Here is a 26,571-nt window from a genome sequence, read left to right as displayed (position 1 = left end):
AAGTACGGTAACAGTGGCTAATAGTCAACTGTCATTTCTGGGAACATGGCAGACTTAATTAGATTCGTGACCCTTTCCTTAGGTAATTTTAGGTGCTTATTCTCAGCAACAATCTATGAGGAAGTAATGTGTGAAGGAGTTCTTTTTATTCCAACCAGTAGCATTTACTTTAGGTCCTACAGCTCTCTAGAAATGTCAGTGAGTTTTTGACGTGACAAAGTAACTCTATTTAGGAATGAAGATTCCAGGATGCTCTTTCACAACAAACCCAAGAATATGCTCTATATATTATTTACAGAGGAAAGTATAGGAGAGGGTTTGTTGAAGCATAGAAAGAAGGAAGGAAGGAAGGAAGGAAGGAAGGAAGGAAGGAAGGGAGGGAGGGAGGGAGGGAGGGAGGGAGGGAGGGAGGGAGGGAGGGAGGGAGGAAAAATTTGTTCCTACATGCCTCAAAATATATCAACACCCATGGAAACTAAATACTTTGCATATTAGGGCTCATGGTTTTCAACATGTCCACCTACTAAACTTTGTCACAGAAGCAGGAATCTGAGTAAGAGAAAAGCCACGAACTGGCAGCCTTTGTATTAGGGTTTATTTCTTATGCTGGATACTGTTATAAACAGAGAAAATAAAACTGCAAGAGAAAGAAGCACAGAAAAGTATTTTGAATAGATAAAAGTAATTTGCTTATTTTTCTTTCTTTCTTACCCGTTTTGATGCTAACTGTAGTAACATTATCTCTTTTAAAGTATTGGGCTGCTTCTGTCAGTCTTTGGGCTATTATTATTGCCTGCATTTATCATGTGCTGGACTCCTTTTATTTCAGTGGGGTTTGTCTCTGTCTCCTGCACCAGATAGATACATTTCAAGTGGAAGCAGTGTCACTTGGAAAACTGCAGAAGGTGCTGTTGCGCTGTGAGGCCAGTGAGGAATCCCAGTACTGGTATTGTGAGAAGGTCGTGGTCAGAGAACCTGCTACTGCATCTGAATCTGTCTTCACCTGTGAAAGGTAGTGCTGGTCCCTGTGGTACTTCAAAGAGTGTGTTGCAATGTGGATAATGCAGTATGTGTGTGAGTGTATGTGTGTTTTAGATGCATGTGTATTTTTGTTTCATTAACTCAGTATTCCACATCATCTTCACTCATTGATTGCTTGAATAAATAATCTATTGCTAAGCATTGTAAAGAAATCTTATAATTTCTTATTATTTCAATGTGTTATATATCACAAGAAGATCAGATGCTTAATACTGGAAAATTTTACATCAGTCATGGGAATATTTGTTTAAATGTTGGTTTCTTTAGATTACTTAAAATTATAGTGTTATAACAATTTCATAAGGGAATTAAGCAAGAATTTAAGCAAGAACTCTCAGAATAGAACCTAAGAAAGATAAAGGTTAAAATCTAGATAACTTGGACTTTCCCTTGAGCTCCATGACATACAACATTGTGAAAATTTAAGGAATACAATGTGTTATTTTGATACATTCATATCTTATAATATGGTTGCCTTTGTAGCAATATTTACACATTATATAATTATAGTACAATATTGTCTATATTCATTATACTGTGCACTAGATCTCAATGGCTTATTTACTACTCCTTGCAAGTTTGTACCCTTAAACACCATCAGTCTTACCCTCCCATTCCCCATCCTTCGGCAACCATTTCTGACTTGGCCCTATTGCCTCCAAGTTTAAGCCTTGTTGTCTAGACCCTTGCTGAGTCCTCTCAAGAAGCTCCCAGCTTCAGCCATCTAGGCTCTAATGCTTATTGTTGCTTGGTTCTCACCCCAGGGAAAGTATGGGCTCCAGACCTGTGAATGGGATTGAATTAGAATGGGGTTCTACACAAAAGCCCAATCTACCATGGACATGGAGTAAGAAACTTGGGACTCTATTTTGAAATTTTGAATCCTCAATGTTGGGGCCCTACAACCGTCTTTCCAAATAGATAATCAACAGGAAATGAGGCAAAAAAATATAGACAAAAATGGCACTGGAAAATGCAAGCATACAGATTTGGAGATGTCAAAACAATTACAACTTTAATTACTAAGCAAAAAGTAGAGCAGAAAATAATGAGTCAATTCAACTAAAAATCCTAAATGCATGGCACTAAAAACCACCAGCCAGAGATGACTGGGGGTGACAGTAACTGAGAAGCAGTGGGAACCACAGTAGGCTCTCCCACTTTTCTGCCTTTTTAGCCCTTAAATTCAGTCAATTCTTTTTCCTAGTACCTGTTTAACTCATCCCTTCTTTTCTGTTCTCACTTCCTCTATTCCTGTTGTGTTCTTGACTAAATTATTGCAGTAGTCTTTGGACTGTCTTGATTCCTCCTTCTCCAGTCCTCCCTGCTCACCACTTTCTAGCTAATTTGACTCTGTGCTAAGTGGGCAGCGTCTAGCTTATCTGACTCGACATTTACAAACATCATTCTGACTTTAGCTTATCTTTTCTTTCAATTTTCTTCTGCTTTCTTTTTATTATGTTATATTAGTCACCTATTAGTTTTTGATGTAGTGTTCCATGATTGATTGTTTGCTTATAACACCCAGCGCTCATTGGAACACGTGCCCTCCTTAATACCCATCACCGGGCTAACCCATTCCCCACCTCCTCCCCTCTGAAACCCTCAGTTTGTTTCCTGGAGTCCATAGTCTCTCATGGTTCGTCTCCCCCTCTGATTTCAACCCCTTCATTTTTCCCTTCCTTCTCCTAATGTCCTCCGTGCTATTCCTTATGTTCCACATGTAAGTGAAACCATATGATAATTGTCTTTCTCTGCTGGACTTATTTCACTTAGCATATTCCCCTCCAGTTCCTTCATTTCAATGCAAATGGTGGATATTCATCCTTTCTGATGGCTGAGTAACATTCCATTGTATATATGGACTACATCTGCTTTATACATTCATCTGTTGAAGGGCATCTTGCCTCCTTCCACAGTTTGGCTATTGTGGACATTGCTGCTATGAACATTGGGGTACACGTGCCCCTTCTTTTCACTACATCTGTATCTTTCAGGTAAATACCCAGTAGTGAAATTGCTGAGTCACAGGGTAGCTCTATTTTTAACTTTTTGAGGGACCTTCACACTGTTTTCCAAGGTGGCTGTACCAATTTACATTCCCACCAACAGTGTAAGAGAGTTCGCCTTTCTCCACAACCTCTCCACCATTTGTTTCCTGCCTTGTTAATTTTTGCCATTCTAATTGGTGTAAGGTGGTATCTCAATGTGGTTTTGATTTGAATTTCCCTGATTGCTAATGATGTTGAACATTTTTTCATGTGTCTGTTGGCCATTTGTATGACTTCTTTGGAGAAGCAACTGTTCATGTCTTCTGCCCATTTTTTGACTTGGTTATTTGTTTTTTAGGTGTTGAGTTTGAGAAGTTCTTTATAGATCTTGGATACTAGCCCTTTACCTGAAGTATCATTGGCAAACATCTTCTCCCATTCTGTGGGTTGCCTCTTTTGGTCTTTTTGAAGAATAAATTCTTTAGTATTTTGTTGTATAATTTTGTCCTAAAAATTTTCAAGAAAAAAAAATGGGGAAAATATTGTTCCCTTGTTCCTAGGAACTATTTTAATTGCACCATTTCCCCGTTCAAAAATTTTCATTAATCTCTATTGCATACTATAAACCAAATAATCTATGATCTTTCCATTGAAGACTTTGACTCCATTACCCCTTTCCAATTTGTTTTTTAATTGTCCTCTCTCAGGACCTTAGTGAAATTAGACAATCTATTATTGCCAGAATAAGTTCTGTCCCTTGGAGTGTGCTATACTTCACTCAAGAATGCCCTTCCTTACTCTACTATTCTTCCTTTAAGTTCCCGTTCAAATTCTGCTGCTAGCATGAGCTAATTGGCCCAACTGGAAATACTTCTTCTTCTCCCAGTGCTTTCTCTGAACTTAGCATAACACAGAACCCCCATTGGCTAAGTGACAAGTCATGCTGAAGAGGACTGGGCATCCCCTCCCAGCCTCTCCCACCCACAGCACGCAGTCATCTTTGGGGCAGAGGGGAAGCTGTATTTTATTCCTTACAACAGAAGAGGTAGGGAGTGATTCATCAAGAGTTTTCTTTTTAGGTTCTTAGGTTCTGATACATTTTGTCACATTAATATAGTTTATTTTTTTAATGTGAAATTTTCTTGGGATTCTTTAGATTTATTCATCACCCTGTTCATGCCTACATGTACCTACCATGACAGTGGTGTTGACTAGCTTCCTTGCCACCATTACCCCCACTGCCTCTCCCATCACTCCCTGCACTACCTTCACTCATGTCTGCACTAAGCCAACATGGCCTTGTCTGGAAAGAACATAAGTGATGGCTTAATTTAGTTTCAATGGATTGAGGCTGAAAAATTTTAATTACAAAATACATTAAGTGACCAAAAGTAATATAACAGATATGCACTGTCCTGACACAGCGAATGTTAATATTTGTTGTTCTGCACATAGTAATAGGTCCTGAAGAAATGGTAGCCAATGCTCATTCACACAATACCCTGATGAGGAAAGTAAGTTGCAAAAAGCATTCCTTCCTATCTGTGGGTATAAAGAAATGAAGCAGATCCTGCCTTCTCAGTTCTTAAAGAAGCAGAAGAGTAGTGGCCCCAGAAATAGAACTTGGCACAGCAGGTTCCTTTCTACAACAGAGGACCACTCAGAAGCTGTTGGTGGTTGCTTCTGTGCGATCAGTGCCTTCTCTCTGCATGTGAAAGGTCAAGGACAACTTACTGTAAGTAAGGCAGGTGTGAGTCTGGATGGCCTCTCTGATAGGAAAGGAGAGCCATGCTGCACACAGGAGCCAGACAGACCTCTGTCTGGACTCTGCCTATCTTCTTCTCAGATCTGATGGGGAGCTGGCCAAGGTGGGGTGCTGGGTGCATTCATGACGGCTAATGAGTTCTGGGGTGTAGGCAGCAGAAATGCTCAAGTATATACATCACAGGGGAAAAGGAAAGAAAATCTCAGTATGCTCCTTGATGCTTCCTTATGGGGCAAGAATTTACAGCACAGCTGAATTAGGACAGAGAAAAAGACCACCAAGTGTTCATTCCTTTTATAAGTTAAGCGGGAAAAAGTGAAATATAAAGCACAGCTACAGGAAGAGGACGCTTTTGTGCATCACAGATGCTTCCTGTGAGGATTCGCATCTCCTTTTCTTTTTTTCTTTTCTCCTCTTCAATTCAACACCCACATCCTTATGGTTTTATTTTATTTCTATACCTGAAGATTTTATTTTTCTGCTTTTTGTGCATTTAATATAGATAGAGTACGCACCACTGAATTTCTAACACTTACACATGAAGTTTGGCTATTCGAGGTTTGGAGCAAGCAGAATTTGTATGTAAAGCAGGCAAGCATTCATCCGACTATGAATTGAAGTCAATACTCTTATTTACTATTTGTATTAGTTTCCCATGACTGCCATAACAAATCACCATGAGCTTGGTGGCTTAAAACAAGAGAAATTTATTCTCTCATAGTTCCGGAGGCCAGAAGTCTGAAACTCGGGTATTAGCAAGGTGGTGCTCCCTCTCAAGTCTCTGGGGAGCGATCTTTCCCTGTCTCTTCTAGTGCGTCTGGTGGTTGGATGGCGCCCCGCAGTATTTGGTGTGCAGCTGCATCTCTCCAGTGTCTGCCTCTGCTGTCCCATGGCTGTGCTTCTCCTTTATGTATGTGTCTCTGTGTCATTTCTCCTCTTCTTACACAGACCCTAGTCATTAGACTAGGCTCACCCCACTTTACATCTGCAAAGAGCTTGTTTTCAAATAAGGTCACATTCTGAGGTTGTATGTGAACGTGAATATTTGGGGGACACTCTTAAATCCAGTACACTATTTGAGGGGGTCTCACAGTGTACTATCCACTGCAAGGTTTATCAGCATTAATATTATTAATATTAGCAAATTAGAGATTTCTAGAGATTTCTAGACTTTTCTGTATGTTACCAAACTTGTACACATTGTATACATGTGTGTATCTGTGTGTTCACTTTTAATAATGAGATCCTGAAAAGACGTTAATATCTACCTTTTAAAAGACACAATATCATTTATGAATATATTTGTTAACCCACTTCACCCAGGAAGGTCTAGATTCACAGATGGTTAATAGCAAAATTCTTCAGCCTGAGAACAAGGAGGGCCAAGAACCTCTCAGTGTTGCCTTCCATTGCTCCTGACTGGTTTGGGGCATTAGCTTATGGGAGCAGCTTATTTGAAATAAAGATCCACCCAATGGCACTTCTAAATAGAAGGTGATTTTTGGATGAGAAATTGAAAAGTTAAATACAAATAAATGATGTTTTAAAAAACTATGTAACTTGACTTGTCAAGGCAGAACAGCATGACCTGCTTTGTCCTCCCAAAACCAAATCGTGGTCAGATAGGTGGAGTGAGCCTGAGTCATATTATCCTAAGGAAGAAGGACAAGCCGCTGCACAGTGTTCCTTAGAGTTGATATTGCAACTAATACTTTTAAACTGTTCCAGCCTCATTTCTATTCAATATTCTTTACTTTTTTTCTTTTTTTTTTTTTAAAGAAAGGTTGAGATCATTTCCTTTGTGTAAAAATGGAAGGACGAAGAATTTTAAAAATCACTACTATGGACAGAATAGACTATCAGCAAGTCCTGGGTACTTTTTATACATGGAATGCCACCTCCACTTAAGGTCCATGCTCCCCATTTCATAATCCTCAACATCTTCTTACTAATTTTTTTTAAGAGTTTGTTTATCTGACAGAGAACAGAGACAGAGACAGCCAGGGAGAGAGGGAACACAAGCAGGGGGAGTGGGAGAGGAAGAAGCAGGCTCCCAGTGGAGGAGCCTGATGTGGGGCTTGATCCCAGAACGCCGGGATCACGCCCTGAGCCAAAGGCAGATGCTTAACGACTGAGCCACCCAGGCGCCCCTCTTCTTACTAATTGTTAAGAAGAGGGTCTGTTTCTCCATCAAAATAAGTGTGAACCCCATAGGCACGTGAGGCAGGCATTTGAGCAGAGCAGGTAAGAGGCCTTCCTCACACCCTTGGGATAGCACCCTTGGCAACTGATGCCAGCCCTGAACAGCCTAGGGTAGACTTGGCTCTTCTCTGCTCTCAGTCCACCCTCAGTGCTCCTCTCCACTGGTGCTATCCCGCCGGAGTTCACCAACTCCCGATCCTCTCCGGGCGCCTGGAGTCTGGTGTGATCTCACCCTGTTGACTGGTGAATTAACAAGAAGTTGTGTCCCCTCTGCTAGGGAGGCATTCCTAAACCTTCAGGTTGGGCCAACTGTCCGTTCTGTACCTTTACCAAAGCACATAATGTTAACTCAGCACTTATTATCTGTAATTGTATTTATGTGCTTATGTCTCTTTGACTTTTCCCGGCTCTCAACAAGACATTCCTCAAGGTCAGGCTGATGTTTTCTTTTTCTACTTTCAGCCCCATGTATCCCAGGATATAATAGCTTAAAATTACACGTGTATTCAACTGAACTGAAGGGCGTATAGTAATGAAGACACCATAAGCCCTAAGGGAAATCACATTAAATGAAGGATTTAGAATTAGAACACGAAATCTAAAAGGTTTAAATATGTCTTAGTCTCACTAAGACATGTATAAACAAAATTATCACTTAATATTAATTTGAAGTATTAATACAATACCAAAGAGTGATTCTTAGAATGAGCACAGGAGTTAAAAAAAAAAAGTCTAACATTCCACTGGTTTTTATGCCAATAAATGGCTTATTTGTCTCAGGATATCTCAGTCTTGAAAAACTGAAGTTACTGGCTGATCAGCCACAATAGGGACTTTTCTGCCCTCAATATCTGGCAGAGAAGGGTGCATTTTCTGTGTTTTCCTCTCTGTGGCTTCAGGCACTGGCAGGGCTGCATTTGATGCAAGAGGTTCTTAAACAGAAGCAAGATTAATGATCACCTCTCAACCATTCCATTGTTCTCATTCACAAAGCGTTTTCCTCACTTAACTGCTTCATGCCAGCTCTGGTGCTTATTCCAAAGAAATCACATATGAAGGTCCATACCCTTAGAAGGTGGAAATCAAGAACTTCAGTGTCCATAGGACAAACTGATAGTAAAATGTTGTAGGTGCTCAGGAAGTGTATGCTAAATTTGGCAAATCTGTGAATAAATCATAAACTAAGTCATATACAGAGCTGGACTTAATTTGTGGTGAGGGTCAGGAAAGGAACCAGGGCAACCCAGTTGAAACTGCACTCATCTTTTGCATAACCATAGTAGACAAGGCAAGTGTTACACTCAGGCCAGCTATGTGTAAGGTTAACGTTAGTTTGTGGTGCCAGATGTAAAACGAATTGACCCCTCCTGTCTCCCCATCAATCTTTTAGGCTTCTCTTCCAATTCCCCCTAATAAAGCACATTTTGCTCCCTTCCTTAGACATTCTCTAGGAACATTAATACTCTATTACCTCACACATCTTAGCATTCTATTGTTTCCTCTGCTTAGTGAAATCCTTAGCCTTCAAGGCCCAGGATAAAATGCTATCCATGCCATGAAGCTTTGTCTGCTTGCCCAAACAGAAGTGAGTTATCTTTACTCTCTTTAAAATTCTCCAGTGCTTTCCTTAGACCTCTACGCACCACTCACCACACCGTGTCATACGCTGTCACTGTTTATGGATGATAAACTTCTTAAAGGTAGGATCTTATAGATTTGTTTTTATTGTCCAACATGGTTTCTCGTTCCAAGTACAGACTTGGCCAATACTTAAGGAAGGAAGGAAGGAAGGAAGGAAGGAAGGAAGGAAGGAAGGAAGGAAAGAAGGAAAGAAGGAGTGGCAGCAAGGGAGGGGGAGAGAAAGGGAGGGAAGGAAAGATTAATAAAGAACAATGGGAGAAACCTTAGAGGTCACCTCATCTTTGCATGAATTCCCTCTATAACATGCTCAGGTGTGTTGGTAAAAATTGTTTATGCTTTTCTTTATTTTGAAAATAATTCAGCTTATATACAAATGGTTTTATTTTCCTTTCCTGGGAAATGGGGGGGGTGATGAATAATACAGATAAGAAAGGATGCTAAAATTTTGATAAAATGCAGAAATGTAAAATGCTATTTTTATAGGGAGAAACTAATAAAAATTATCATGACACAGTGAGCAATCATTTAACTTTACTGATTTTTTTTTCCTAAAAGAGGCCACTCTTAATCATTTCTTGCTATTCTGAGCATGTATTTGTGCTGCTGAAGATTTCTGTGCTCTTTTTGTCAGTTTGAGCCATTCCTCAGTATGGAAGTGACAAGTAGTGATGGTGGGAAACTGACAGAATGAGGCGCAGGGATGAGTCTTGCTCATTTTTTGGGATGGGGGTGGAGACTTAGAATCTTCATACAAGCATTTAGTATTTCTTCTGCCATTTTTAATATGAATGAGTGGTTGCCATATCTAAAATGTATCTCAGATGAAATCTAATCAATGTCACCTTTTTAGGCCCCTTCCCCACCAAAAACAGCCTATATATTTGGGGGCAAGATCCCTCAAACACATTCCATGGTTGTCTACTTTGACCTTAAAAGACTAGACCAACTTTATTTTGTTTCTGTGTTTGTATTTCCTCGTTAGCCCAGTGAAAAGGAACCCCCGGGTGATCTAGGGTTTTGAAGCATGTTTCTGTCGGAAACTGCATAATGTGTATGGCGATCTTGGGCAAGCAGTCTCCTCCTGCTTACTTTTTTATTCTATTTATTTAATATCACCATGCTCCTCTCAAGCCATACTGCTCCAATACTTTTCTTTTGTTCACTGGATTTGGGGGAATTTTGATGTCCTCATGCAAAACCATGGTTCACAACCTCAACAACTAGTCTTGGCTGATTCTCTCAGTTTCTTTTGCAGCTCATTCTAGGATAGAAATTAAAGGATGGGTGTGGACACAGGCTTAGGCAGGTATATAGAGGCATATATACAGCAGAAAATATGTGTGTGCTGCAAATAACTATCATCTATAGCAACTAAGATCTATCCTGTTCTATTAATTAGAAGTGGTTCATGAGTAAACATCTAATGGTACTATAAAAATATTTAAAAAAAATTCATAGAAATTATGGCCACTCTGGAATTGAGGGTTTATCAACTTGTCTTGATGATTTTACCTTAAGAAATCTGAACCTGGAGCAATCTAGAGGGAGTTATTTTTAGTAGCTATCTAGTACTCAGAAGTCTCCATGGCTTTCAGGGCCACAACCTTGCATTAGCCCAGTATCTTCTAAAAAAAGGGAAATCATAGTAGGGAACTTCCATAAATGGACTAAACAAAAGACAAGATGAGAGTTTGATTTTTAAAATTTCAATTGGTCAGTCAATAAACTCTAGTTTGGTTGCAAGGGTGAGGAATTCACTAAGGTTTATGTTAAAAGGGCAACTTTGAAGGTGACTCTCATAGAACCGAGCTTTAAGAAATAAAGCTAGACATTATAAATTAGAGAGTCATCAGAGAGCCAGTCACTCTCTTTGGATTTCAAAGGTGTCTCTTCATTGAAAATCTCTATTCTTTTCTCTATACACTAGCTTCTTCTTTTCGTACACAGGTTTTCTCTCCCATATCTTTGGCTTGCAGCTAGCTTTGCACTCCAAAATACCACCCGGCCTTAACAATAGAGGTACTGTGAAATCTCCATGAGCAGTGCCATCTGATCACAGTTTCTACATCTCTCACGTCAAGATATTAAGACTGATTGACCAAGCATGGATCAGGTGTCCACATCTGCCCCAATCAGCTAGGACGAGAGGCAGGTCCTCTGATACAAATCTTATTGTTCAATAACCTACCTCTCTGTGGCACACTTGCAAAGCACAGGTGGAAGTGGTTAGAAGGAAATGGGATCTCTCAAAGCTTTTGAAAAATGGAGAGATGAACTGTCCTGAGAGCTGAGTAGAACAGCATGAGCTGACATGGTTCACCTTTATACCCCATCTGTTAGCATCATCTGGTGATTTCAAGGCCAGCATGGTGGAGTATAAGTCCCATAGCTCCACCTCTGAGTCACTTGACATTCTCAGATCCAATGACCTCCCCTTCAGTGACCTTCACACGGGGTCCCCCACCCTGTCCCCAAGTCTTTCCCAGCAGCCTCCTGTGCTTCAGCCATGTGGAACTTTGTCTCTGCACCCTTGCCAATGCTATTTTTTCTCCCTGTGATACCCTTTCCAATCTCTCGTTTACCAGTCAGACATCTCCTTACCTACTGTCCAAAATTTGGATCAAGTGTCACCTCCTTGTTGACATTTGTTTGCTCTTTATTCCTTTGTACTTCCTCATTCTTGCCATTCAGAGCTGGTTAGTCTCCTTTTCTGTTCCTACAATATCTATACGTATTTCTTACATCACCTACAACTCTGTACATTTATATCTTTACTCATCTATTTCCTCATTTTACACTGAAAGCACTTCCAGCTCAGGTTTCCTGTCTCTACTGTTCTTCCTGTATCCCAGCACTTAGCAAAGGGCTTTGCACACAGAAGGCACTTTCTAAATGTTTATTGAATAAGTGGGTGGATGGATGGAAGGAATGAAAGGGTGTTTGAATGTGGGATAACAATAACTGTGGTTATTGTGATAAAATAGTAACATTTATGTACCATGCGACTACTCATTTCAAGTTCACAGCAGCTCTGTGAGGCAAATAATTTAGTCAAGGAAACAAAGCTTCAAGAGGGTAATATCCCAAAGCTGAAACTGATAACGTCGGTTTTCTAAGTTCAGCCTTGGCTTTTTCTACAAAATGGAGCTTCTAACACAGAAGTTTGGCTGATGTAGAGGGAAACTGCCAGGATGAACTATTACTTAGCATTAAACACATTTTCCAAAGTGGTAATTTTTTCATCAAGTTTTAAGGTAGAACCACTATTTTTGGAGCCACTGAAGAAGAGATATTAAAGGAAGTCATGTGAAAGCAAGACAGAGACCTCTGTAGAGGATGTCTTAAAATGAAGGAACTTATTTTTCTGTGCCAATGGATGGTCAACACTTCTAGCCAGGCCCAGATATCAGGCTCAAAGTCTTAGACCAGCCCTTGCCTTCATTACAACTCGGTAGGGCAGTGCTCTGCTGGAGGCCCAGGTGCATTTACGAGTGTTAGTGACTGATAAACCTGGAGAGGTAGATGGTTAGCAGGTTTAGCAGTTTGTGTGTTTCATTCTTCAAGCCACAGTTATGATATCATTCTTACCACATTCATGAGTTCGCAGTAGATTGGATTGTTTGACTTCATAAAAAGCTATTTTTATAGTTACCTTTTAATGTTCAAAATTAGTGCAGAATTGAGCTTATTGTAAAAATTGAGAAAAGCAAAAATTAATTTTTTCTTCTTTTTTCTTCTCTCTTTTTTCTTTTTTTCCTCAGATGGCTTCCCTTTATGTCTCAGGGCATAATTCATTCAGAAATTGAACTTTATCTTCAAGGTGAGGATTAATGAAATCTTTAGTAGAAGAAAATACAAGGTGATTTTTTAAATGTTTTATTTAAGTTCCATTTGGTTAACATACAGTATAATATTAGTTTCAGGTGTACAATATAGTGATTCAACATTTCCATACATCACTTGGTGCTCATCATAGCAAGGGCGCTCCTTAATCCCCACCACCTATTTACCCCATTTCCCCACCCACCACCTCTGTGGTAACCATCAGTTTGTTCTCTATTGCTAAGAGTCTGTTTCTTGGTTTGTCTCTCTCTTTCTTTATGGAAACAACCCGAGTGTCCATCAACTGATGAATAAATAAAGTAGATGTGAGATATATATATATGTGTGTGTGTGTGTGTGTGTATGTGTGTGTGTATGTATGTATATACACATACATACATACATATACACACAATGGAATATTACAAAATGATTTTGATACAACCTGTTGTCATGGAACATTCCCCAGTTGCTCCCAGAATGTCCCTTTTGATAGTTTACCCTTTGCATCAGATTTATCATTATTCCTCACAGCGAGAATAAAAGCATATGTAAAGATGTGTCTTGGCAACATTATATGCCCTACTGTAGGTTAAAAATAAACCTAAGGATTTGCTACCATTAAAGAGCGTTTTTTTTTAAAGATTTTATTTATTCATTTGAGAGAGAGAGAGAGTACAAGTGTGGGGGCAGAGGAGCAGAGGGAGACATAGACTCCCTGTGGAGCAGGGAGCCCAATGTAGGGCTTGATCCCAGGCCCCTGAGGTCTTGACCGGAGCCAAAGGCAGACACTTAACCAACTGAGCCACCCAAGCACCCCATGCTACCATTAAAGAGTTAACTTACACTTCTTTTTCTCCCACTTATAATGTCATCAGGCAGATCTATTATTAACTGCACTTCACTTTTATTTTTGCAGAAATGCAAATAAATCATCAACCTAAAATACAAGAGGAAGCAAATGGTAAATGTTGTTGCCACTTTTCATCTTCTAATCATCTGAAATGATCTATTTCTGTTTCAAGATTACCTGCCTTATACATTTTTTAGTATATTCTTACTGAGTTTAAACTATTGATCCAAAAATATTTAAAATGAGTATAGGAATAGGCATTATATTATGGTTTGATTTATAAGAAACAAACATAAGCAACTTTAGCCCCAAATGCTTTTCCCTTTAATAATTTAAATATATGGGTGAAGTAATCATTTTCCAAATGATTAATTTCTTTTAATTGTCCTTTTCTTTTAAAAACAAATTTTGCATATTGGTTCTCAGTTTTCTTTTTAAGTCTTTTGAGGTTAGCTTTTTCTATTAGATGTTCTTCAAATCAACCTGCAATCGTTATTAATATATTTACATTTTAATGCTGATCTGAATGAGATGGATAAATACAAATTACTAATATGCATACCAAGTTAACAAACCTTTATGTTCCCCAAAATGTTTGTACTGTGTGGCAATTTGAAACTAGGAAAGGGTTAATGCTAACATTTTTTTTTATATTCCTGTATTGATTAGGATGTGGCCACTGAGACACAAATATTATGTCCATTCTGATAACCAGCATTTGCATTTATTATATTAGAAATTGTATTTTGGATTATATTTTACTTTTTGTTTTTTAGTTATGTGTAGGGGAAAAGCTGTGCTTGTGTCAGACTGTAATGTAATTTTACTACTGTTCTAGAATCTCTTAGTGATTTTAAGGGACCTCAAAAGTTCTGTGTCTTATAGTAAGCCTGTAAATGATAAACTTGAAATGACACTCTAAGTAGAAAAATTAACCATTAATCTCAGGTCTTGGTGTATATATGAATAATACAGGCTAATAGTTTTTAAAAAAATATTCTATTTATCTATCAGAGAGAGAAGGGAGAGAGAGTGAATGCAGAAGGAGGGGGAGCAGTAGGCAGAGGGAGAAGCAGGCTCCCCACTGAGCAAGGAGCCTGACCTGGGACCCAATCCCAGGACCCTGTGATCATGACCTGAGCTGAGGGCAGATGCTTAACCGACTGAGCCATCCAGGTGTCCCTAGGCTAATAGTGTTGAACTAAAGATTTTAAATAAGGATGAAAATGTTGACAGTCCTTTGTTAATAATATTAACCATGTAATCAACATTAGTGATACCAAATATAAGGAAGTTGCATTATATAGCAGACATGTTTACCAAGGAGTTTGGCAGATACACTTTTTTAGTATAATTTGATTAAATAAATTATTTTAAAATGTTTTCTTATAATTAATCATTTCTATGGTTTTAGCTTATTTTAATGGTCTCATTGAAATGTCTTTATTTTTTATAGTGCAAATGCAGATTAATCACAGACCTTAGTTCATGGGACACTATCCTTATTTGTCTGTGAATGGTTCTCTTTTATTTCATTTTTAAATTCTGAAGAATGTGATCTTTAATATTTCCTGGGATCTGATTCTAGAAATACATTAGTAGTTTTATAGTTGTATGAATAAGCTAGTTTATGGTGTGGAAAAAACCTTGGGAAGTTAAGTAGTCTAATCTGATGAGACAGTGTTACATTGTGGTTAAGAGTGTTGAAGAACAAATGTGAGTCTTAAATTTTGAATGTACATGAAACATGTTTATGTAATTCATGCCCTTCTGTATAGCTGCAGTGGGATGAAAGTAGACCAAGATGTTGTTTCAGTTTAATGGTAGAAAGGAAAAGAAGGAATCAGCTGAGTTAATTTAATTTCATTTTGAGGTGATTAACAATAAATACAATTATGTGCCATCATTAACTCCAGGCCGTGTTTAATGAATTCCCACAATTATTTAAGACATGTTTCCCAAACCTGACACCTTATAAACATAAATATTTATAATTCATACAGGTGAAATCATTTATCATAGTAAAACTGCATTTCTGAGTTAGGCTGAACTTGGCCATGGATAATATTTTAATGTACATTGCTGGATTGAATTATCTAACAATTATCAATGCCTTTTGTATAATGCTTATAGCTAGTCATTATGGTAAGCTTGCTGTTAAATTCTAATAAATTCATATTAATTCTATAATAATAAATACATTAAATTAATTCTAATTCTAATTAATTTTTACATACTCTTTGAATGCTCTGTGAAGACAGCCATATCATATATGAATAATGACACATTTTCTTATCCTAAGATGCTATCTAGGTCCATGGTACAATATGGAATAGAAGCAGTAATGGCAACATTAATTGTGAACTCATATAGCATTTACTACGTAGGGTCTAAGTGTTTTAGATATATTTATTTAATCCTTGCAATAACCCATGAGATAGATAGTATCATTCCATTTACAGATGATGAAACTAAAGGACATGCTCTTTCTTTCTCCTTTCTTTCTTTCTTTCTTTCTTTCTTTCTTTCTTTCTTTCTTTCTTTCTTTCTTTCTTTCTTTTTCTTCCTTCCTTCCTTCCTTCCTTCCTTCCTTCCTTCCTTCCTTTCTTTCTTCTTTCTTTTTCTCATATAAGGTCACACAGGTGGCAGATAGCAGATCTGGAATTTGAATCCAAATAGTCTGACTCCAGAGTCCATACTGTTCTTTAAAGGAACTTCTTCTAACTGTCCCTAGTCATTAGGAATGTGTGTGTAATTATATATGTGTATATATCATCTGTGCCTTTGGATTTATTTTGTTGTATTGTTTTTCTAGATGATTAGGCTGTATTTTTTGATCTTTGGCTTTTAACCTTTTTCCAGATGCAAGTGAAAGGATGTATTTAATTTATTATTGTTATTATCCTTAGTAATCCTTTTTCACTTAGAACCTTTGTAGAAACAAATCAAGTTTCTGTGAGGCTTCCTTTGCTGATGAGTATTTGGAGCCCAATCTTTCATTAAGGGTGTAGACCCTCTTTTCTTACTTTAGAAGTCTCAGGTCCAACTCCCAGCCTTATGTGGCTGCAGCCTCCCATCTCCTGGCCGGGGTATTGACATTTGACATTTACCACAAGCACAACTCCAGCCTTCCAGAGTGCTGACTCCTCACCACTTCTGCAGATGGCCCCTATATTATTATTATTATTATTATTATTATTATTATTATTAATTTTATTAATTATTATTATTATTTGGCAGTGGGGAATTTTTCTTACTTTCTTGGAAATAAAATAATGTACCAAAAAGTTTGCTTTTGTTTTTCAATTTTCCCAGAATTTAGTTGTATTATGGTGACAGGGCTTTAAAAATATCATCGCAAGAAACTGGCCAAAGTATGGAAAACTTAAGTCACACAGTAGTAAATGAAAGAACTGGTATTAGAATTCAGCTCTTAAACATTACACAAAACAGTTTCACTTTAAAGGGCTGAGCTTCCTGCATGCTCTCAAGGGTTTCTGACTTGAGGGACTGTAAAATTCTTGAGCACTTAGGTATTTATTTATAGGAAATGCCAACTCTTTGTAGCATGATTGTTAGCAACTTGGTGGATTATCTGGAGTAAAGATTATTAAAATATTTTCTCTTTCTCAATTCTATTTTCTATATATGATTGCAGGTCTCACTATCCATAGTGTCTGCTCTAGGAAAGAAAGTAAAATTTAATTATTAATTCAACACAATTAACAATAAAACTCTTTCAAAACAGTATCGTGCATTCCAAATCAAGTGTAGATGGCTTTGAATTGCCCCCTGCTCTGATCATTTATGGCACATTGTTTTTGTAGTTGTGTGGATAAAGAAGTGATCACCTGCCTCTGTGTCGGAACCTTCTACTTTTTTGGTCAGTCTCATCTCTTGGATGGGAAGACATGCTGTGGGTACCTGGGAACCTGGGTGGGCCTGAGGAGTTGGTGTCCCAGATAAGTGCCCGTGATGTGTGCAGCTGAGATGCCAGAGAAACTGTCTCTGGGATTGCCTCATCAATCCCAACATACATTGCTTGAAACTTGGTTAACAATTCCAGTGCGGCTAAATGGGAAAAGAGAAGTCAATGTGGGGACAAGTTTGGAACCAGAAGGAAGAAGGTGAGCGCATGGGAATTCTCATCAGAGACCAGATATTTCCCGTGATTGCTGTTTGACATGGGTCTGCCAGGAAGAGTTAAGTGAGCAACCAGGGAAACACCTCAGTACTTCTCACACCCTCTGCTTGGCTTTTGCCTCATTTTCTCCTGACAGTAAATGGTCAGTGTTCGGATAGTCATTTATGCTGCATCGATTCTAGAATATTAGTTCATATTTTTTCCTGATTGACACAAAATACCCATAATTCAACATAGTAACTGAATATAGTGGATTTGACACTAAAACAACAGTATGATCTCAGTATCTTCAGAATATTCAACAAGATCTGCAGACACATTGCCACAAAGAGCCTACTCTCAACCAATTTCTATTTGGAGATAATTCACAAAAAGCATAGTACAGTTAGTGGTGAAATAGGATTAATCAAACAGCTCTTACTTAGTCTGAGTCAAGGTTTCTCAACCTTGAGACTACTGACATTTTGGGCTGGATAATTCTATGTTGTGGGGATTGTCAAGTATACCATATTTAGCAGCATCCTTGAACCTCTACCCACTAGATACTAATAGCACTTAGCCATCAGTTGTGACCATGAGAAATGTCTTCAGATTTCACCAAATGTTTCCTGGGCGGGGAAGTGACCCCCAGTTGAGAACCACTGACCTAGAGAATGGTGATTCTGTTGGAAAAGGGGGCTGAGGAGTTGGGATGCGCAAGTCTGGAAAGGTAGATGTGGCAAACTGTATTTGCTAAAATGCTGTAACTATATTTCCTGTCCCATGTACTCTTCCAGAACCTTGCCAATTCCCCATCAAAAGGTGGAATCAACTTGGGCAGACCTTTAAGACTGCCTCAACTAATAATGTGGAACAGAATTTATGCCATGTGATGTTTCCGCCATATACTAGTAGGTCAAAGATGTGATAGTGCTTCTGCCTGGCCCTCTCTCTGGGGATGTTTGTTCTTGGAGCCCAGCTATGATGATATGAACAAGCCCAGACCACATAGACAGGTCTACATGGAGAGGCACAAAGCCTGTTTCCCCAAGCCCTGCCTGAGCTTGCAGCCAGCAGCCAGCAGCCAGCAGCCAACACTAACCTGCCACTCACATGAGAGAGCAATCTTGAACACAGATCCTCTGTCTGCTGTTGAGCCACCCCTGCTGATGCTGTATAGAGCAGAGACTAACTTTCTCTGCCAAGTCTGGCCGAGATTGCAGATTCATTGGCCAAAGAATTAATTATTGTTGACTAAAGCCATTCAGTTTTCCGATGGTCTATTACATAGCAATAGATAACCACAGCAGTAGAAATGGTAGAGGGTAGTTCATGTAGACTGCATATGTAGGTCAAGACTTGAATTCTATAATTGAGGATCATGACTGGTTATCCTAATTGTGCCAGTGATGTGGGTCTGAAGGTAGGTTTAGACCTAAGTGGTTGCTTGGAAGCCAGAGCATGAAGTCCTTGAGAGTTGTTATCAAATATTCAGAGAAGCAAGCTAAGGTTTCTAGCCGTGGTAAGGTGGATGATCAGTAGAGGCATGGAGAGATTTAGCAGCAAGTGTGAAGGTTAAACTTGAGGGGAATTTGGGATGAGGACAAGGCAGAAGTACCACTGATGAGAATCTGGCATCCAGGTTGAGGATGGTCACAGGGAACCTGGGACACCCCGCAGGAGCTTGCCATTTAGCCACCATGCTACTCCCCCCCGTCAAGAATCAAGATTTGAAGTGGAGTTGAATATACTAAACAGAGAGGCAGAGGATTCACAGTAAACTGAAGTAAAGAGTCATTATCCTAACTTAACAGCGATATACAACAAGTTCCAACATGCAGGGAGGCTCCGGAACATCCTGGTTAATAGTGCACATTCTAAATCTAGACTGCACCACTTATTCACTGCATGGCTTGGGGAAGTCACTGAATTTCTCTGTGCCTCGGTTCTTTCTTAGAAAATGGAGACGATAATAGAAACCATTAGAGTTGCTGTGAGGATTAGGTAAAAATAATATCTGTAAAACATTTAACCAGGGCCTGTACACCTCACATATCCAATCAGTGGTAATGTCTAAACTTCGTTTTCCCTTGTGGTAAAAGATGTGAAGGGTCTTGAGTACCCAGCGGCAGTCCCACTGCACAAGCATTTGGGCTGGAGCAGGCAACATGCCCCACGGCCAAGAAATGTCTCTATTGCAGCTTCTTCTCTATTCAGCCCTGTAAACATGCCACACACAGTAATAAATAATAAACAAAACCATAGAAATGACAAACCATTTACCCTAAACCAATATCAATATAAAATATATAATAGATTCACTTCTGATAGTGTTTTATGCTTGTTTTCCAGACTTAAAGTGAGGAAAATTGAGTATTGTTTGAAACCATTTTATTCCAGGAAGCATAACTGTTTCTAATTCTATGTCAAATTTATCCTAACTCCTGTGGTAGTGAGCACATTTCTCTATTGCTTTGTGTGTGTAATAGGATTAATGATATTTGTCTATTGGAAGAATAAAAATATTTGTAAAGTACTGAAAAAAATTTAAAAAACTCATGATCCTCTTATGAGGTTGTATTTTGAAGGATTTGTGAGTTTATATACATAGAATTATTTGGAGATAAAATTATTAAAAAATTAGGATAAAGTAATAATTTGTTTTGTTTATCTTTGCCAAATCTCATTGAGATATATTTACATGCCCTTCAAAATTTAGGTGATACAAGGTCATATTGTTTCTATTATCTTTGTGCTAATAACAAGACCAATTATGAGGCAAATGACAATGTCCTTGTCCTGTGTACAAAAAATGACCCTAATGATGCATAATCAGAAGCACTTATTCTTTGTTGAGAAATAGTTATATATTGTGCTAAAGCATTCTTAATGCCTTGCATATCCTTTCTCACACATGCAGTCTTTATTTTTCAAAATCTCTCAATGAATCCCCAAACACTTTATGACTCTGTACAAAGTATTGTACTAGACCCTGGGGATACAGAGACATGTGAGACCTGAACTTGCCCTTTGAGGGGCTTACAGTCTGCGTGGGTAAATAAGGATCTGAGGGGTAGAGAGATGGAACTTGTTTGTATCCCGGGGTTGAAGTGTGTGCAGGGTCCAACAGAGATATGGAGAGAAGGGTTCCTTCTAGTTACTGGAAGGAATGATTCTTGGAGGAAGTGACTTTCAGGCAAAGCCCTGGAGGTCTTTGAGGATGGAAGGAAAAAGCCCTTCAAGGTAGCTGAAGGACGGTGTGTGAGTAACTGTGTGAGAGAGATTTCAGAGGGGCCAGAGGCTGCTTTGAAAGGGTGCTGTGGGCAGGGGCTATCAATGTTGTGAACAGAGCTAAGCATTTGACAGGCATGGCAATCTATTAGCAATGTTAAAATATTGCCCTGAATAGAAAGATGGAGAAAGTTGTATTTGCTTTGACCTCTCTCAAGGAGCAGAGGGAATGAGGGTAGAAGGAATTCTTGGATTCATCACCTAGAGTCTGGGGGAGCCTCACAGAGCTTTGTGAGAGAGTGGATCTGGTTAACTTTAGGGCTTTTGTTCCCGAGTTGCCTGCAGCTCTCCTCTGTCTTTCCTTGCCACATGCTCAACCTCTCCACCAAGTAAGAGCCAGGCACATGCTTCATGATGCATAGTGGTATTGTTCTTCTGAGTCTGTTTTAATCTACCTGTGATTGTGATCAGAGCAGCGGGAGGTTGCAATTTGCAGAGGTGCATTAAGTCTTGTCACTCTCACTGCATCGTATTGTGTCCTGGTCCTTTATGATAAGTGGCATGGGAATGTGCCTACTATCTGGTGCATCATCAGGCAAAGCATGCCTGTCCCATAGTTTTTACTGTGCATTATGATGACTTAATGTGCTTTGTGGAGTTTTTTTCCTCAGTATGCTGAACTAACAATTACATGGTCAGAGCTTAATTTACATGCATCCTCCTTACATTTCTTTGAGTATTCAGTGGGTAGTTGCCAAGTAACTGAAAATGTGTCTAGACACAGATGTTTCTATATTCAACAACGGGGTAAGTTTTCTGAGCTGCAAAGGCAAATGTGTGTAACCCCTGTAACAGAATACACAAAATAAGGTAAAGATAAATTTTAAGATCTAAGTAAGGGCTATTGAACTTTACTAGCTATAGGGATTTTGCTTACCAACATAATGCACTCGTGCTTTCCTAAAAATAAACCACCAATTAATAAGAAAACTTTGGAAAGGAAACAGTTAACAGTAGACCTACAATCTATTTTTTTTCCCTTTTCATGGGAAGTGAAGGAGATGCCTCAGTCAAATCTCCCTGCATACATGCTAAGAATAAGATCTCCTGGTAGAAACACTAATGGTATTTATGAGTGAAAGATAACAGAGAACTTTTACCTGTGAAATGCTTTCAGCAGCTCTTCCCGTTTTCCCTTGCTTTACGAGAAACCACCCAAAACTTAGTGGCTCAAAACAGTAACTGATTACTGTCTTTCACCTTTCAGTTGGTCGATGTGGGTCGGCCAGGTGATTCTTGCTCAGAAACTTTCGTGATTTTAGTCTGATAGTACTCCATTTGCACAGACATCTTAAGCTATGGCTGGCTGTTTTTCCAAGATGAGTCACCCATGCCACTGGTTGATGACACCGGCAGCTCAGCTTGAGTTAACTTCCTACATGAAGCCTTCACATATGCCTTAGGTTTTCACAGCACAACTCCTGGCGTCCGAGAGGGAGTATCTTGAGAGAGTGTTCTAACAGACCCAGACCAACCTAGACTCAGAAGTCCCGGAATGTCACTTTGCTGCATAATATTGGCCGAGGGCAGCCCAGATTTGATCAGGGAAAATAGACTCTACCTCGTAATAGAGAGGTAAAATGGTCACTTTGCAAAAGAGCAAGTGGGTTGGGAGATCTCAATAAGGCCTTTAAATAATGCAGTCTGCCATAGCAGAATATGCCTGGTCTGTCTAGATTGTCTGTTGTAAATCAACCTGGTATTTATGGAGTGATGGAGGCATGAGTGGAGACTGGGATGTAAACTAGGAAATCAATGGGGTTTGATAGCTGTGCTTGAATTGTTTAAATCTCACATGACTTAAGTCCATGTTCTCATGGAGGCTGGAGAGGACACTTTTGAGTTATATCGATCATACAGAGCAGGAGTCAGCAAAGTTTTATGATGAAGGGATAGATAAAATGCATACAGGCCATATGGTCTCTGTTGCAACTACCCAACTCTGCTGTTGTAGCACAAGAGCACCCATAGAAAATACATAAACAAATGAGTGTGGCTGTGTTCCAGTGAAACTAATTACAAAAACAGGTGGCAGGCTGGATTTGGTCAATGGGCCATTATTTGCCAACCCCTGGTCTGTGATCTCTCCAAAGGAAGAATGCTTAGCCTATGGCTTGCTAGTGAGTGATCAGTAAATTTGGTATTAGGTAAGATTTATAAACTGTCAAGTCTGTTTTCATAATTTGACTCACATGGTCCCATAGAGAGCCTGTTGAATATCTATCACATGCTTGTACATAATATAGACACTAATGCTTGTAAATCAGCTGGTCAACAAATATTAATTGAATTCCAGTTGTTGGCATAGCATCATATCCTGAAATTCAGGATTTTCTAGTTCAGTTTTATATATACTGATTGCACTTAGCTATATAAGAATAGCAAATACAGAACACATACTTTCCATTGTTGAAGTGGAAGCTGCTGTTAAAACTTACTTTATTAATAAAGAGAAATTTAAATTTATTGTTGGGTTATTTGGAGATCATGGAGTATATCTAGACTACTTTTAAATATTTTTAACACAAAAGAAAAATAAGCCTCCTAGGACGTAGTCTCCAAGAAGAGCTTTCTTTTTTCTGTAGCAGGATTTCTTCAAATGGAGGCTAACTATTATAGTGTCTTTCCAAATTTAAGCTTTGAGAGCCAATGAAAAGAGAATAAAATGGGACAGTCTAAGGTGGATTCTCAGCAATGGCTTATTATATAGTCACATTTTTTTAAACCTTTAAAACACTGGTAAATACAAGATAAAATTCAGATTTCAATTACATGGGAGCTTTGAGCTAATAGAAGTGATTTTCTAAAGGGGTTAGCAGATTACAGTATTTTGGGGGTATAACTCCTGGGGTTGAACAGACAGCAGCTATAAGGAAAGAAAGAAAAGAGACACTTAGAATATCTGAACTCATGTTCTTTGATTTTTTTTTTTTTGGTAAAGGTAGTTTCACAATAGAAAATTAGAGAACTAGAAACTTGTAATTGTGACACACAATAAGAGATATAAAAACTATAAACATATTTTTAGCTCTGATAAGCTGTTTTGCAGGATAGTGGAACTTTGAAATATAGACTCAGATTGTACCTCTATGATATTTTCTACAAATGTTTCTAACTATTTCATATTTTAGATAGTGAGATATTTTTAGAGAACTTAAATTATCATATTTTAGAAGTATACCATAGGAAATACTGGTATAATTATTTTTTCCAGTGCTAGTAAGGAAAATTATGCCAAGAATAATGACAATTTAAAAAATCACCACAGAAAACATTTCATTGGTTATTCCACTTTTAAATCTCATGTTGTGTGACATGGTAATTTCAAAAGGAAAGAACATAAGAATATTATATAAATCACTGGCTCATTGCTATTTGTCTCTGTTGTAGTAAACAAGATATCCAAACCAACATGCAAACTCATTTGCGTCCCTCTCCCCATGATAGCATGGTACAAAAAGCCCAGGGCAGGCCCAGGTGGCTGGGGAAGGAAATAGAGATGAGATAGAAAAGAAGATCTAAGAACAGGAAAAGAGATACTTTAACTTGTTGAATTATGCATCAAAGCACAGGTGGAAGGCTTTCTATAAGAATTAATATCATGATAGGATTCTCAGTGAGATTATAGTTTGAAATTTTCATGTTTTCTAATTTTCCCACTGAAAATGAGCTGAAATTCCTCAAAGTAAACTTGCTACAGGGTGGAAATCGTAGAGTGCACCCCTCTGAGTTGTGTCCTTCCTTTGGCATTTTGGTACTGAGGCTTAATTAAGTTCCATCTTTAGTAACAGATACAACATTATACAAAGCCTAATTGATGCAAGTCTTGTCAAACTGATTAGAGATGTTCCAGTGATCTTTGTGGCTGGATTGGGAGCTGGGGAAAGGGGTGTTATGTACAAAAAGGAAAGATAACCTGAGTGGGGGACTTACTGAGAATTCAGATATTCAGAATGGTCTTCATCCCCTTTTGAAAATGTAATAAATACTCAAGGAAGTATGTGTTTATGGAGGCTTTGAAAATAATAATAAAGACATCTTTGAATTGCCCTTGTAATCCAGGGATCAGTTGTAATGAGTAGAGAGTTCTAGCAGGCAGGACTCTATCCTTTGTTACTCTTGACTACGTGGTCTGGGCTCACGTGGAGAGGGTTTTGCTGCTTTGGGGTTGATGGTGTCATTTTCCAAAGTGCACCAAATAATTAAATCAATGCCATCTGTACTTGTTTTCCCAACTAAGCCTATCACAGAACAAGTTGTGGATCTTCTTAAAAGATATTTTCTGTTATGTTCTGCTTGTCTCAACCTTCCTGTGCTTCCAGAATCTCTGTGGCAGAAGCTCGATGATCCATTGTGCTTACACGACACATGGTCTTCCTCTGTTTCAAATACCTCTTTTCTTCATCTTCCCCCTCCCAAACCCTCCCAATTCTGCTAGGCTCTACATACAATATTTTACTCCTTACTTGTTGGTTCATTCCAACACTTAGGGGACTCCAGAAATTTTTTTAAAAGAATTTTTAGCTCTTTTTACTTTGTGTTTGGGTTTTCCACATCCTCACCGTGATTCTGCTAGGATCACCAAACTATTACCAGCCCCAGCTTGCCAAGGCTATTCCCTAGTGCAGATAATACCTTAATGTCAGGTTATCAATATGTCTGTCATCAGTTCCCACCCAACGATTTGACAGTGATGTCTGAATAAACTCCTAAATCTTCCAGCCAAATACCTAGTACTAAATGCTTCCAATTCAGTGTTTTTCCCCAAAATATCTGCTATCCTAAAAAGCTTACTGCTTATTTGCTTTGTAATTAAAATGATCTATTATTTCCAAGGCTTTTCCACATGCTAGCTTCCAAAAGGGAGTCCATGATTAGCAGTTATTTTAATACTTTTTGATTTCACAAATTATTCATTTCCTAAGTAGATTAGGTAGAATCTCTCATTTCCTAATATTAATATAGTTTTCTTCCACAATTTCATATAAATTCCTTTTTCCTTTGCAGAAGGAGATTGGAAGGTGACCATTGTCACTGGGGATCTTGAAAATGCTGGCACCACGGCGACAGTATCCCTTTATGTCTATGGAGAAACAACATGTTCAGGTCCTATTATTTTGGGATCTGGGAAATATCAGCTATTTAATCCTAACAGTGCAGATATATTCAAGGTAAAATTGATACGCTATAACTTGCTTGCTAAGATTATTATGATTTACATTCCCTAAGATGGAATAGAAATTCTTTGTTTTTTAAAATGTTTTTTTATTGTATTATGTTAGTCACCATACAGTACATCCCTGGTTTCTGATGTAAAGTTCGATGATTCATTAGTTGCGTATAACACCCAGTGCACCACACAATACGTGCCCTCCTTATTACCCATCACCAGCCTATCCCATTCCCCCACCCCCTCCCCTCTGAAGCCCTCAGTTTGTTTCTCAGAGTCCATAGTCTCTCATGCTTCATTCCCCCTTCTGATTACCCCCCCTTTCTTTATCCCTTTCTTCCCCTACCGATCTTCCTAGTTCTTATGTTCCATAGATGAGAGAAATCATATGATAATTGTCTTTCTCTGCTTGACTTATTTCACAAACCCTTCTGTTCTTACCAAGGTTCATCATTTTCATTTGAACGAATGCTTTTCAGATTTTTGAAAGTCTTTGATTAAGTTCCAGAGTTCTTGAAAATTTGATTTTAATGATTTTTGCCACTGCTTTTATGGAGAGCCTAGTACATCATTCCAGAAGTCCTGTGCTATTCCTTTTTATCTTTATCATATTTTGTTCTATTTTATTGAAATTTCTATCCCTCTATGAAATCTTCTATTTGTGGCTGTGAT

The 26,571-nt window shown here is 38.5% G+C and overlaps 1 protein-coding gene across 1 annotated transcript in view; it reads left to right on the top strand.

Annotated features, from left to right (window-relative positions):
* RP1 (RP1 axonemal microtubule associated) overlaps positions 1-26,571 on the top strand; it is a 296,245-nt gene that overhangs the window by 189,842 nt on the left and 79,832 nt on the right. Inside the window, exons 22-25 of the mRNA XM_087864419.1 lie at positions 858-1,012; positions 12,402-12,460; positions 13,382-13,426; positions 25,737-25,900. Of these exons, the coding sequence (XP_087720545.1) occupies positions 858-1,012; positions 12,402-12,460; positions 13,382-13,426; positions 25,737-25,900 (423 nt within the window). The remainder of the gene's footprint in view (positions 1-857; positions 1,013-12,401; positions 12,461-13,381; positions 13,427-25,736; positions 25,901-26,571) is intronic.

This window comes from Ursus americanus, chromosome 9, assembly GCF_024610735.1.
Source record: "Ursus americanus isolate L20-20 chromosome 9, mUrsAme1.1.p, whole genome shotgun sequence".
NCBI lineage: Eukaryota > Metazoa > Chordata > Mammalia > Carnivora > Ursidae > Ursus > Ursus americanus.
This window is presented reverse-complemented; position numbering and strand designations above follow the sequence as displayed.